Below are 15,077 nucleotides of genomic sequence, written 5' to 3'. Positions count from 1 at the left end.
CTTTGCAGCAGGCATAATAACTCTACCTGTGCTACTTTAGATGAGTCAAAACTGCCACTCAACAAAACTGGGATCTTTCTCCAGCAGGTCCACTAAACACCAGAGTTATCATGGCATTTTTATTGCTGCCTGAAAAATGCTGGAGTTAAGGAATGCAAAAACAACTATTGATGGACAGAATGCAGAACAATGTAATGCATTCACCCTAGTACAGAGATCTGGCCCGAAATCCATCATTTTTTTGCTCACCATGCCATTCCAGTTTGAACACAGCCATATGCAAATCAGTGTTGACCCTGCGCCCAATGCGAACACTCCAGCCTGAACTGCCAGGCAAAGTCATCCCTGGACTAGAAACAAGCATCCTATGACTGGTTTCGGGGTTTCACCCCTTATCAGCCAGGATAGCTTGACTCCAGTGTCATGGAGACCATGGGACCCACGTCTGGGCATACCTGTCACACTCGGCGTAACAAATGCAAAACGAACATTTGATGGACAGAATGCAAAACAATGTCATGCATTCACCCCAGTACAGAGATACGGGCCTAAATCCATAGTTTTTTTACTTACCATGTCATTCCAGTTTGAACCCAGCCATATGCAAATCAGTCTTGACCCTGCCCTCAATGGGAACAGTCCAGCCCGAACTGCGAGGCCAAGTCATCCCTGGACTGGAAACAAGCTTCCTAGGGCCTGTATCGGGGTTTGGCCCCTCATCGGCCAGAATAGTTTGACTCCAGTGGCATGGAGAGCACGGGTCCCATGTCTGGGCATACCCGTTCCACTTGGGGGGACAAATGCAAAAACAACAATTGATGGACAGAATGCAGAACAATGTCATGCATTCACCCCAGTACAGGGATCTTGGCCTAAACCCATCGTTTTTTTGCTCACCATGCTATTCCAGGGTGAATCCAGCCATATGCAAATCAGTCTTGACCCTGCGCCCAATGGGAACAGTCTAGCCCGAACTGCCAAGCCAAGTCCTCCCTCGACTGGAAACAAGCATCTTAGGACCGGTTTTGGGGTTTCACCCCTCATTAGCCAGGATAGCTTGACTCCAGAGGCATGGAGAGCACAGGACCCACATTCGGGCATACCCGTCCCACTCGGGGTGACAAATGCAAAAACAACAATTGATGGACAGAATGCAGAACAATGTCATGCATACACCCCAGTACAGAGATCCGGGCCTAAATCTATAGTTTTTTTGCTTACCGTGTCATTCCAGTTTGAACCCAGCCATATGCAAATCAGTCTTGACCCTACGCTCAATGGGAACAGTCCAGCCCGAACTGCCAGGCCAAGTCATCCCTGGACTGGAAACAAGCATCCTAGGGCAGGGGTTTGACCCCTCATCAGCCAGAATAGCTTGACTCCAGTGGCATGGAGAGCACGGGATCCACGTCTGGGCATACCAGTTCTACTTGGGGTGACAAATGCAAAAACAACAACTGATGGACAGATTGCAGAACAATGTCATGCATTCACCCCAGTACAGAGATCTTGGCCTAAATTCATCGTTTTTTTTGCTCACCATGCCATTCCAGTTTGAACCCAGCCATACGCAAATCAGTCTTCACCCTGTGTCTCATGGGAACAGTCCAGCCCGAACTGCCAAGCCATGTCTTCCCATTACCTGGAACAAGCATCCTGGGACCGATTTTGGGGTAATACCCCTCATCAGCCAGGCTAGCTTGAATCCAGTGGTAAAGTGAGCAAGGGACCCAAATCTGGCCATACCGTGCCAACTTATGGCGAACAAAGCAAACACAAGGAAATGATGGACGGAGCGCTGACACTTTTCTAAAACTCACCCCCAGTCAAAGATCTGGGTTGAATCTTGCATTGTTCATTAGTTCACTTCGCCACCTCAGTTCAAACCCAGCTATATGCAAATCAGTCTTGACCCTGAGCCTCATGGAAACAGTCCAGCCCGAACTGCAAAGCCAGGTCTTCCCTGAACCGGAAACATGCATTCTGGGACTGGTTTCGGGGTAACACCCGTCATCAACTAGGCTAACTTGAATCCAGTGGTAAAGTGAGCAAGGGACCCACGTCCGGGTATACATTGCCAACTTATGGTGAACAAAGCACTCACAAGGAGATGATGGATGGAGCACTGAAACTTTTCAGACACTCACCCCCAATCTCAGATCTTGGTTGAATCCATCTTCGTTCTTTAGCTCACTTCGCCACCCCGGTTCAGACACAGCTATATGCAATTCACTATTGACCCTGTGCCTCATATGGGAACAGTCCAGCCTGAACTGCCAAGCCATGCCTTCCCTGAACAGGAAAAAAGCATCCTGGGACCGGTTTCGGGCTAACAGCATGGTGAGCGAAAGAATGATTGTTAACCCAGATCTCTTGACTGGGGGTAAATATTTTGATTTGTTCTGCATTCCGTCCATCAACTGTGTGTCTTTTGCTTAAATCCAAAAATCCTCTCACTCTATCTTAAATAGGTGCTCTTATTAGTAGCTATAAATGAAGTCCATGTACCTAGTGCGTCAGATATCATCCTGAAATAGGGAAAAGCATCTGCCCTCAATAAGGGTCTACCAGATACAGTGAATTGCCTGATCTTTGTGGATTTCGACCCAGCTGTCATCACATGACATCTGGATTAATCTGTGCTCAGTCTCAAGGAGTCCATAAACCTAACAACATTGTCCAGCTGCCTTTGGAGTCCCCGAGCACTTCTAGATAACAATACTCCATATAATAATGCAAGAGTATAACGATCCCCTACCCTTCGGAAACGACATTGCCCTACAACATAGCTGCATCCAACTCATTTTTACAGAGAAAAATAGGAAAGGAGCTAAGATGCAGCCCTGTCTGACACCACTTCCAATAGGGAAAAAATCAGTACAGAAACCATCATTAGTGAACCTTACCTGCGAGGACAGATTAGCATGCAGGTCCCGCGGGTAAAACATCTATATCCGAGTCGACTCCTAAGGTGACAAGTATAGGCCATAGTTTATCTCGGTTGACACAATCAAAAGCTTAAATAAGGTCTATAAATTCCATATAAACCGAACACGACTTACAAAACACATACTTGTCTATCTGTAAGTAAAGATCCAAATATTGTTCAGTGGTCGCCAGCCCAGATCTAAAACCAAACAGTATGCCCTATTTAATATAAAGCATTCCCGCTATATTTCAAAAAGAGAATCTATTAGCGAGCTTGGTCTGTAATAGCTAGGGCTGGACTTGGCACCTTTTTTGGATGCTGGCACTATAAGTGATTTAGACCAGGAGGATGGGTGGCGTCCTGTTACTGAGGCTTTAATTACTTGGATCACAAGGGGACCCAAAACCTGAGGTTCAGAGATAAATAGATCTGTTGGAATCCCATCAGGACCTATGGCTCTGTTTGTAGAGAGTTCAAGGGTTGCCACACTCACCTCCTGTAGTGTGAACAAGTTTGAGGCACCCTCCAAGTGCACCACTGGGCCAAGAAAGAGATCCCCCTGCATCAAGCTGTTATTCAAATTACTAAAATGACTAACCCAGATCTCAGGGGGAATGTGACTAGACAGTAAACACTCAACAGAATCAGAAAAGAGTGGTCGATACATCATTTAATTTTTTTTTAGAACTATTAGACAAAAAACTAGTCAGAAGAAGCTGAAGCCAAGCTTCTTTTAAAGGATTTTGTCTACTTCTTAACCTCTGCCCTATGATTAGGTCAGCAAGGGTAACCGTGCCCCTATCTCTAGGCCAATCCTTAAGGTACTCATTGGCTCCTGGTGTGCTGGTGAGCATTTGCTATTAAACCACCTACGCAATGGAGCATAGCCACATTTTCCTGCATTGTAAGCAAGATTGTTTTGTGAAGGAAGTGACACCTGGCTCCACAAAATCAACCCTATGAGGCTGTTTCCTCTTTGTATGTGTGCTGCAGAAAGAGGAAAAATCAATATTTCTCCTTGTAATGCCTCCCTTGAGGAGACATAGCATTTTGACTCATTCCAATATTTGTCAGAAATTGTAAATCTGGGAATGTACCAAACGCCATGGGTGGATGTGTTGAAACAACCATTCTCCTCCCATGAAACGCCTCCCCGGGGCTGAGTAATGGAAAACCGTGAATTGCACTGCCTTGAGTTACTCTGGATTTATCAAGCCATGCAGGGCCACGCAAGGTGGCCTTGCATGGGTTGATAAATCCAACTTAGGTTTTGCATCGCCCTTGCGCACCCTTGCGTGGCACAAGGGAAAAGCAAATCCTACATAAATATGCCCCCAGTGTCGTGGAAACAAATAATCCCAAAAACAGAAATAAAACGCTACCACAGTTTACCAGATTACTTATTTCTAGACTAGCAACATTTCATTCTGAAATGCAAACACAATTCTGATAAGCTGAAAACACAATTTTGATACCTAAAAAAAGTCTAAACTTTAGATGCAAATTAAGAATGTTAGTAAGTGATAATAAAATATATAGAGGAATGATCTGTTTTTAGATGTTGTTAATGAACTGTAATGTAAAGGATTAAAAACAAAACTAGAACAAGCATTGCTGTTTATTTAATCATTGAAAACCTAGACTTTGCATGTGTTCTGAGGTTGCCTGTGTGTGGGTAACACTTACTGTAGCATTTAATCAAATGTAATTTGAGATGGATATTTAATGGAGAGAAGTAAATCAGATTTTCACAAGGAGGCTACATCCGTGTGCTTCCATGAGTATCAACGTGTCCTGCTGACACCCATAGATACAATGGCCGCCATATATGAGTGAATGTGAGCTCATGTGAAGGGTCTGATGAAGGACTGTGGGATAATGTGTGCCTTCTTTTCATTCCAGAGACCGTGCTGTTTTGTATTGATAAGAGCAATAACTGCTTGATTGGTTTACCTCCAGCCGCAGAGGGGGACAACTACCATCAACGAGCCATGCAATTAGGAACTTTGACAAACATCAGCCATGTTTTCTTTAATCCAAAAGGTGAGATGTTTGCTGTGCGTGGGCACGAGCTTTTCAAAGGGCCAACACCTTCATCACGGTGGAATGACTGGTTCCAGTTGGCGAAATGTATCGGAAGAGGTGATTGGGACAAGTTTAAGTTTATTTCTTTCAGTCCTGGAGGCATTCTCTATGTAATCACCAAAGCTGGGGCATTTTATAAAGGCCCTGAACCTACCAACAAACATATATCCTGGCTTTATAAACAAGCCACTCTCCTAGGTGGCAGAGATTGGCAGTATTTTGATGTTATGTGTTTTGACCCAGAAGGCATTATGTATGTTGTTTGGAGGGGTGAACTTCGTAAAAATCCCCCCGTAACAAATATATTGGGGGAATGGCTCATTCAAAGCGTAAACGTAGGAAAATCTGGTTGGGGGAATTTAACACATTTCATGGGGTTTAGCTATGAAGGAGAACTTTGGTGTGTTTCAAATAAGGATGGGATGATGTGGGAAGCGCCACCACCTACTCATAAGAATGACCCTTGGTTAAGGAGAGCCAATAAGATGGGTAAGGACTATCGTATATACAGACATATGAAGTTCACACAGGATAAGACAATTCAGAAGATTTTGAGACTCAACTTCCTGGTGGAAAGTGGCACAATCCTTGATACAATCCCAGAGGTGGTCACTCTGCAAGACTATGATAACAAGGACAGCACCAGTCCACTTAAAAGCACCTTCGAGTGAGTATGACATTTATGAGATGTTGTTTTCTGACTAATTTAACAACTATGCTAGCTGCTTAATAAATTATTGTTTTGGAAAGCTATAGTCACCCTGCCTTTCTGCTCCATCACACTGTCTTTTTCAACCCAAATCTGAGCATGACACCTTAGCCAGGTGGACTAAGTTGTGCCCCTTTTCCCATTTCACAATATCATGCACTCAAATGTCTTACAATCAGTGATTAATATAATTTTCATCATTATAATCTGCACTTTTCCCTCATCAAAATTCTTCTGGTTGCAGGAACTACAAAACACATTTTCTAATTGTAATTTTAAATTGATTTGGGTAATTTCCAACCCAAGCTGTGGCACATCCAATATAAACATTGAATGAGATAGACCAGTAGTGACAGCAAAAATGAATCAAAGATGTCCTATCATCCTTCTAAAACTTTTCAGCCCTCCAATGGAAGTCCCCAGAAAAGGTCCAATGCAGATAGCAAGTACCCCATTAATAGCAAACATTGGCTATACCAGTAGGTCTCGCTTTCTGGCTACCAATGAAAATATATTAGCTTTGTTAAGGCTTATTGCTGGTGCTGTTTAAAGGAAAAAGGACAAAAGATATAGAAAAAGTGAAACGTCCCACATATGTCTTCCTGCATGTCTAATTTTGCATCATAATGCTACGTCAACCCAGCATTTGAAGTATATGCGAGCACGGTAAGAAAATGAGTTATTCGTTCAAGAGGACGTGAGCCCTTCCTAAGTAAAATATCCAAAATCCAGTAAGGTTTAACACACATTTTCAATAATTTAAACCTGGGCTAACCCCCTGTGCTATTGTACAGAGCAGACAAGCCTAATGTTGGAAACGTGAAAATTAATCCCACAACAAATTAGTAATAATCAAGTAAACTTAAATAGAAAAATGACACCAAAATGAACAAAATCCAATCTGAGGAATCGGAGGTAAGGAATTAAGCTAGAAAATGTCAAGAAGTAGCAACACATCTATGCTTGTGGTAGATCATGTCCTAAACACCAGTTGATGTGGCCACGATGCCGCCTAAGCCTACTGGGTGAACCCAGTGAAAAAAATAGCCTTCAGACCCAGAGACCGATTTAAATGTGGAAGGAGAGGGAAGTCTGTTGCAAAAGCGACGGTGTTCCCTTCCTGCCAATGTAGTGGTCAGCTCACCCAATTTAGTTGTGGGCAGGCCATAGTTTGGCCACGGCAGTAACTACCCTGTCGCTGCTGCATTCAACCTTCTCCCACAGCTCAACAAAATATGGGACATTGGGGAATTGGCTGTATGTCTGTCCACCCAATTAGGATGGTCAGACATACAGCCGTTTTTTACTGTTCATCACTGCCAGGCAAACCCTGGTGGTGCGGGCATTATTTTTTTTATTATCAAAGAGAAAATCCTGCTCCTGGATTTTCTTTTTGAAAATATAAAAATGAAACAGTTTGGTATAAAGTCCTGCACCAAACTGCAAAAAACATTGACCGGAACAACCGTGACTGCAGTTCCAGGCAATTCTTTAGAAATGACCACTTGCTTGGTGGTCATTTCTAAAACTGCAGGGCAGCATCTACGTTTGGGTGGCGGAGTAAGTTACTTCATCGCCCTGGTGGAGAAATGGGCCATCCATCACAATATAGATCTGGCCCTTAGTCTTTTGTCTGCAAATAGAAATCTGCCAGTGGGGCAAGTTTGAAGGCTGGATGGGACGGTGCATTCCCGATACTGAGCCTGGTTTTGGATTGGGGATACTGGAACCCTTGCCTATTGGAATTTAACATACGAGTTTGCCTGATTGGATGCAAATGGCCACATTAGACTGAATTAATAATGGTTGCACATAACCATTTAAACATGGATACTATTGGCTGATGCCAAACAAATTATAAGAGAAAGCCCTGATGAAGTTCAATTGAATTTGGACGAAGCACATTCGGCTGAATGCTTTAGTTCTTGGATCTCACATTTTAAAATTGGATTTAAGTTAAGGAAGAAGTTTTCTAAAAAATTGACTTGAAAATGTGTTGATCTGTCTCTCTGTGGGGATACTATTCATTTTTTTCTTTTCAAGTTTGAAGGCTGTACGTGGTGAAGTCTTCTTGAAATTGTATATGCATTGGATACTTTCCACCCTGAGGTATTATTTTTGACAGGAAGAGCTCTAAACCAGAAAATGGACATTTCAAACCCACTGAAGTCCTGTCACATTATGGCAGTGTTTCCCATCTGCCGAACTTTAATTCAGGCCATTAATCTCTTTATTGAAGCTCTAAAACCTTCAGTAAGTCAAGCTTCATCTGAAAGTAGACCCTGGCATGGTGCAGCAAATCTCAACCCTGTAGCTGCAAGGGTCAACTGAAGTCTTTATTTGGAAAAAAAATCCTGCCCACTGAGGTTGCCTCTTTGGTGGGTGTCCTTGGTTGGTTAGACCTGGTCTTCCAGAGGTCAAAAATGTTCTTGTACCAAAGTTTCTTCTTTATGGAGCAGTTTCTCTTCTAAGGATCCCGGAACCTCAGGGTCAGCACTTAGGACCTGATTATGAGTTGTGCTGCGCTGAGGTGAGGATAAAATCAGAAGCAATGTTACCATTACAGTAAATCCACACCAGTACTGTGCAATTACAAGGCAAATAGGAATTGGAATGACTGTGTTAGACTGATTTTTCCGCTCGGAAACCAACACAGCATTCCCAATTCTGTTGGGTTTTAACAAATACATTTCCCACCAGCTCCGAGTGTGGGGACTTGTCGATCGGGTAAAGGGTGTGAGACCAGTATTCGGTGGGTTGGGGAGGGAAGGGAAGAGGTTGGCTTTTTCTGGGTCTAGCAGTTTTACGTGTCCCTGTATCCAAATAGGACTCTTGGAGTGCACTTCTTGGTCTTGGTTATAAGTGGGAGCAGGTTCAGCCCTTCTACCTGGCTACTCCCTAACAAATGGGTAAAATGGTCCCAAGAGCAAAGATTTCTTTTTTTCAAATCATCCAGTATGTTTTACTGTAAGCCACAGTGCACCATTCACATAGCAATCCAACATAGCAGATCCTTTCTACCCCTGGAAAAGGATGCTGGTCCACCCAGGCTTATGTGTAGGCTAATGAGCAATCCCCTGCTGCTTGCTCACACCAAATCTGGCGGAGCCATCTTCTTACTGGGAATTCAGCCAGGTGCCTCTTCTACAGGTCTCTTTACTACTTAACCATGATCAGACAGGCCTCACCTTGGCCATTACAAAATAATGATATTTCTACATCTTTCCAATTGCCTTTCTTAAGATAAGCTGAGTCACATTCCTCACATTCAGTTAATTGTGCCAGAAGGTCCAGGCCACAGGCAGGAAGGACATCTCAGGCAGACTAATGCAAATTAGCCTATTGCAGCATCAGATAGGAAAATTCTATTTTTCTAAAAGTTAAATTTCCTGTGTATTTGTAAAACAATATAATTTCACCATTGAATTTGGTTTTTAATGCACATTAAAAACAATGGTTCAATGGATTCTAAACCAAAGTTATGATTTAAAAGGTAACTTAGATATTTTCATTAGGAGCTAGTCACTGTAGGAACGTGCCCTGTTGCATAAGAAAGGCCCCGGCAGCCCCTGAAGTGCGGGGGGGGGATAATGAGCTCCAAGGGGAACCCCACAGTAACCTGGCCTGAGAGCTCCTGATGAAGTCTGGAGGGGGGCCCTCCATGTACTTTGCGGGGTGCCCCCTCAAGCTTCGTTATGTCACTGAACATGCAAAGCATAAACTCATACATGTTTCCCCTTTAAATACTAGGTACACAACCACGTGGTCTGCAGGGCCTACTTATGGATTACCTACTTAATATTTACATAGGTTTCCCACCTGTAACAAACTATTATTTGGACAAGTCTGGTTACAGGTTTAAAATCTGCATTGGTAATATCAGGCATAAAAGTGTAGTCTATGTTTTACTGATCAGCTTTGTCGAGGGCATGATACATGCTACATTCCACAGATTACATTTAACTTCAATGCCATGGGTGTATGTTGTGTACTATATAATATGGCCTTACTGGAAAGTTAGATTGAGGAAAGTTAAATTCAATTGGGAAATAGTACATTTTACCCCATTTCTAGGGGTCAGACAGCATACACTGGGGATTAGACAGTAATGTCCAAGTCTGCCACATTTAAAAACCACCTGCATCATTCCACAAAAAATTGGGGTGACCACGTAGAAAGAAACATTTTATTACACGCCTGCATCATCATGCATGTTAGCATTTGGGATGCCATGGTTGCCATTTTTTATTTAACATTCGATTACGCTGACACCAATCTTTGAACATTAAATAAAACAAAAATACATAAATATATGTAAAAGGTTGTTTTGACAAAGAACTTGCCCACAGGCAAATTGTAGCTGCTGAGCCCTCTAAAATATTTAAAAACAATTGCAAAGACAGCAAACGCAGGAGTGGGGGCAGCAAAGAAGTGGGTGTTAAAAGTAGCCAATGTTGGGTGTTAACAGGGAGTGGGAGACTAGGGAGCTGCAAAGGAATATGTGGCGGGAGGGAAGGAAAAAAGTTAAAAACTAGAAAACCAAAGAGATTTGTGAGAGGAAGCAATGGATGAACTGGGGAATGTAAAGTGGGAGCAACACTGAACACAGCAGCAGGTTATTTGAATAGCGTGGTACCGCCGGTGGATAGGCGAGCAGGTTTGTCCCGGTCTCCTCCTGGTTCTCAGAGCACTTGCTGGCCAAGTTTTGTCAGTTCTTTTTTGGGGAAAATGGCCACCAAGTCACATTTGGCTTCACAACCAAGGGCCCGGGACTGGTGAGACACCTCTTGGGGGTTCAGGACTCATGGGGGCTGGGTCCATGTACGGGTTCAAGGTGGTGGGAGCCTGTTATGTCCCTGTGGCTCTGAACAGGAGGCCAGAAAACTATCCCTGGAGTCACTTCTGGTAGTCCTGGGTGCAGGTGTAAATGTGGGGCTCAACAACAGGGCTGGCCTTTGAGGATTCAAAGCAATCTCCAGGGAGCTGGAAGTCGTTAAGGATGTTCAGGTTATTGAGTAGATATGTGGATTTGGGGTTTGAGGGGTCATCTAGATGGAAATGGAGGTCTCTGAGAAGTATAAAGCCCTTGAAGTTGATGGGGGGGGACAATGAGGTATTTGAGGAGGTTGCTGAAGCTGGTGCATGGTCCTGAAGGTCGGTATGCAAAGGTTTCTTTGATCATGGTTCTTTCATCTGCTTGTAGTTTGAGGTACATGTGCTGTGTCTGTGAATGTGGTGCATTTGATATTGTCCTCATGGATGATGGAGAGTCCTCCACCTGGCTTGAGGAGTTGGTCTTGGTTAACAATCTTGTACACCATTGGGATGGCTGCAGTGATGCTGAGTGCCAAAGCTGAGTTAATCCAGGTTTCGGTGAGAAAGAGGACTTCTGCTGTGAGAGTGTCGATGTGGTCCTAGACCTTTGTGTTGTGTTTACAGAGTGAACATGTTTTAAGAATCATTCATGAAAGATGTGGCTTGGGTGTGGTCTGCATGAGGGTAGAGAATGTGAGTGTGCTGCAGTAGAGGTAGTGGCAGTGGGTGCAGATGAAAGGTCCTACTGTGGTGTGCATGACAACAGCGGTCGTCCTGGCATCCAGAGTCGATAACATGAAGGGTTGTGGTAGTGTAGCTGCGGGTGGTCATCAAACCATGGTTTGCAGCACTGGGCATGGTTCAGGCGCAGACAGACACAGATGGGCTTTCATTTGATGCACAATAGGAGCACCAGCGGTACACCTGTTGTCTGTGGCCACCATGAAGTAGGTCCTGCGAGGTGTGAGAAGTGCTGGATAGTGGGTGGGGCAAGAGAAGACGGGAAGAAGCAGCAGGAAGGAGCTGGATCGGGTAAGGAGCAGGGGAGTGGGAGGAGGCAGAAATGGTGGCATGAGTAGGAAAAAGGGGGGAAAAGCAAAAGAGCACAATAGCACAAGAAAAGCAAAATAAAACAAATTGCAAAAGAATGAGCTATGAGAGGAAAGAGAAAAATTGCTGGAGCAAAAAAAGGGGGAAAAGAACAAAAGGTCACAATAGCAAAAAAGGCCAAAGAGCAGGAATAGCAAAAAAGGAGAGAAAGAGCAAAGAGAGTGAAGTAAAGCACAAATGGTTGCAAAAGCAGAAGGGCGTGAGAAAAAAAGCAAGCAATGCTACAAAAAGGGTTGTAAAAGAGCAAAAAGAGGAGGGAGAAAAGAGAAAACGAGCAAAAGTGTGATTCAGAAGAGCACATAGAGCAAAACGTCTGACGCTGAAATAACAAAAGTGTAATGAGAGAAAGGGGTGCAACAGCATGGTGAGAGTGAGAGAGGAGAGCAGCAGGTCATATGACCAGTAACAATCCCTCAGATGGATAACAGACTGCATTCTGGAATAATAATACACTACAAAACTGTGGATTATTTTGAGGTTTAACACTGAGCAATACATATTGTTTTTTCTAGGCAAAAAGTCATTTTCTTCTGCAGTAGAAAATCTAATTCTTGAATTACTAGTAGTTCTTGATCCCTTAAACAATGAAGCAGAGCGAGATGAACCAAGTGAAAAGACTTTTCAGAAAGATCTATGGAATAACCTTGTATTTTTCACAAAAGCCATGGATATCCTCCAATACATTCCCAAGCAGGAAGGAAAACACTAAAGAACCTCCTACTGGAAGTAGACCAAAACTAAAAAGGTTAACCTGATTTTGACATTCTCTTTGTTCACAGCCTCAGTTTTAGAAGACTTTGTAAATTGTAAAATTGATACTTGTATAGCACACTACTCACCCGCAAGGGTCTCAAGGCGCTTGTACGAATACCGCTGTGGAACCCATCCTGGCTTTCCCTGTGAGGCGTCCACTCCTGGGAGCCCCCAAGGTGGAGGCCAGGCATCCTTAGCGTTGTGGGGGCCGTTGTGGAGATTAAGCAAGCTATTGCCCAGAGTTGCACTCCATGATTGGAATAGGCACCAAGGCGAGAATTATCAGGTCCGTGGAATTTTTGAGCCCAAGACCCACCGAGGCGGGGAATTGAACCCTGGTCCCAGGATAGACCTCTGCATCAGGGTTTGCCGCTCTTATCATTGAGCCACACTTCTCCACTTTGCATCTGTGAGAGAAAAAAATGTGGCTTAAAGTGTTACTGGTATCCATGAGAACCGTTGTATTGAGTGCTCACTCTTGGAAGCAACTTTAGTATTTTCTTGCTCTGCCTAAAACCAGAGGTTTACATTTTATTTGTAACAAAAACAGATTGATCAATGGAGGTAAAACAGTAGACATATTTACTCATTTCCTTAGTGAAGGAATCTCCAAATAAAAATTGGTTTGCCCATGGATCTGCTTCTTTTGATGCCAAACTCCCCAGTTTTTGATCAATCTTCAACATAGGATTTTTAAACTTTTCTGGGGCCACTGCTGCATTTCCTAAAAGGTAAATTCCTCTTTGTATCCAATTAGTTACTGTTGTTAGATCAATCTCTGCACCCTCTGTCCTTCACCCTCTATCCTTCACCCTCTACCCTTCACCCTCTATCCTTCAACCCATATCAAGAATCCTCACAAGAGAATCTGCTAGATCCAGTAGTCTGTCCTGGCAGTTAGACCAGGCTCGAACAACCTCTTATTTTGGGTTGTTCCTGAATTTGGTAAACAAGAGTTACAAATAGCAGGAGTTGCAGTAATGTTGTTTGATAAAGAAGGGTGAGGACTCTGTGAATGAAGCATGTTATGAGTTAACTTATCAAGAGTTTACCTCAATCTGGCAGATTATATTGTGTCAAGTAATCTGATGGCACTCATTCTCGTCTAATTAGGATGATGAATCAATGAAGGATCGAGCATAGGTTCACCCATAGCATCCAAAATCATATGATTTGTCCTATATGAGGACTCTCTACCCTCATTAAGAGAAAAAGTATGCCTCTTCTCCAAAGGCCCAAACCATATACCCTCATCTAGGCCCAAATCACCCTTATTATCATTAGCATTTGTATCGTACTGATCCATATCATCATCTGTATCATGTAAATGTATTATTTGGGTGGGGAGGTCTGATTTATTAGCCACATTGGAAAACTCTCATTTGGGAGGATCAGAATCTAGAATGCCAGATGAAAAATATCTATGTGTTGTCGATTCAGATATACCAGGCTTCTACTGAAAAATGTATATACTGTGTTGCTCCATCGCAATAACAAGTTTCTGTTCCACATGCTTTGAATCCTAGCTATTCCATAGTCTCTACATTATTTTAAATATCAGACATGGACTCAGTCACAGTTTATTGGATTGAATCCTTGATGAAGGTATTCTGGTTGTCCTTCAATATTTGAGCCTTGTCATCTTTATCATATGAGGGGCTTTCTCTAGACATAGCTGACAGATATGTAATAGATTATTACAAACACTAAAATATGAACTAACACACTTTGTATGGCAGACTGCAGAACCAAGAATGATCACAACTATGAATAAATGTAAAATGTAGCAATTATTTTAAATACATTAATAAATAAATAGATTTTCTTCATTGACCGTTATGCCCGGAAGTCTGCTCTAACTAGAGCAAGTACTTACTTTCTAATGAAACAATGCCTCATAAAAACCTTGCTTCGCATGGAAGGCCGACTAAAGAGGAAAACGCCCTGTCGGTAGAACGTCATACAGTTCTATTTTGGAAAGATCTACCTTCAAAAGCAGAGCATTGGTGATAGAAGTCATACTCTGTTAATATGTGATTGCCTAGGCCTCTCGTCTTCAAGAGAGAGCCCAACGGGAAAAATGGCTGTGCTTGAGCAACATGAATAAAGTGATGTTGTTGACAGGATAACGTTGAGCACACTGTTCCATTGGAAGCACAGACCTAACAGATTGTTAATATGAACTCGGCTACCCAGGAAGTGCATGCTATAGCATCAATATTGCATGAAACACAAGCCTGCTTCACCTAAGGGGGTAGTATGTGTGATTACATTAATTATGCTTTACATTATTCTGAGCACTTTTGAACTGATTTTGATAACTCTAATGCCACACTCCTAGAGTATTGAGTACAAACGTAGCTTGAATGATATCATCAGTGATGTCATCAATGATGTCATTTGAGGTGTCATCAGTGATGCCATACATTATGTAATAGAACATGTCATGAGTGACATTATATATCAGCAGTGCATGGCAAGAGCCCAAGTTACAGTCAGCCCTGCTAAATATAACTGGTGAGTTTGTCTGGTTTTGTGAGTTTAAACCATCACATTTTCACAGACATTTTCTCCTAACTATTATATCACTTTAACCCTTAATTTTTTCAGTGAATGTATATGTTTTTTTCAATGTGAAGTCAGATATAAATACAATTACTAACTATAATGTCACTT

At 42.8% G+C, this 15,077-nt stretch overlaps 1 protein-coding gene across 1 annotated transcript in view; it reads left to right on the top strand.

The window, feature by feature from the left end:
* LOC146863367 (uncharacterized) overlaps window positions 1-15,077 on the top strand; it is a 214,722-nt gene that overhangs the window by 44,023 nt on the left and 155,622 nt on the right. Inside the window, exon 3 of the mRNA XM_085642799.1 lies at window positions 4,832-5,681. Coding sequence (XP_085498925.1) covers window positions 4,832-5,681 — 850 coding nt within the window. The remainder of the gene's footprint in view (window positions 1-4,831; window positions 5,682-15,077) is intronic.

The sequence above is a fragment of the Triturus cristatus genome, chromosome 2_2 (genome assembly GCF_964204655.1).
Source record: "Triturus cristatus chromosome 2_2, aTriCri1.1, whole genome shotgun sequence".
Classification (NCBI taxonomy): domain Eukaryota; kingdom Metazoa; phylum Chordata; class Amphibia; order Caudata; family Salamandridae; genus Triturus; species Triturus cristatus.
Note: the sequence above shows the minus strand (reverse complement) of the source record. Positions and strands in the feature narration are given on the sequence as shown.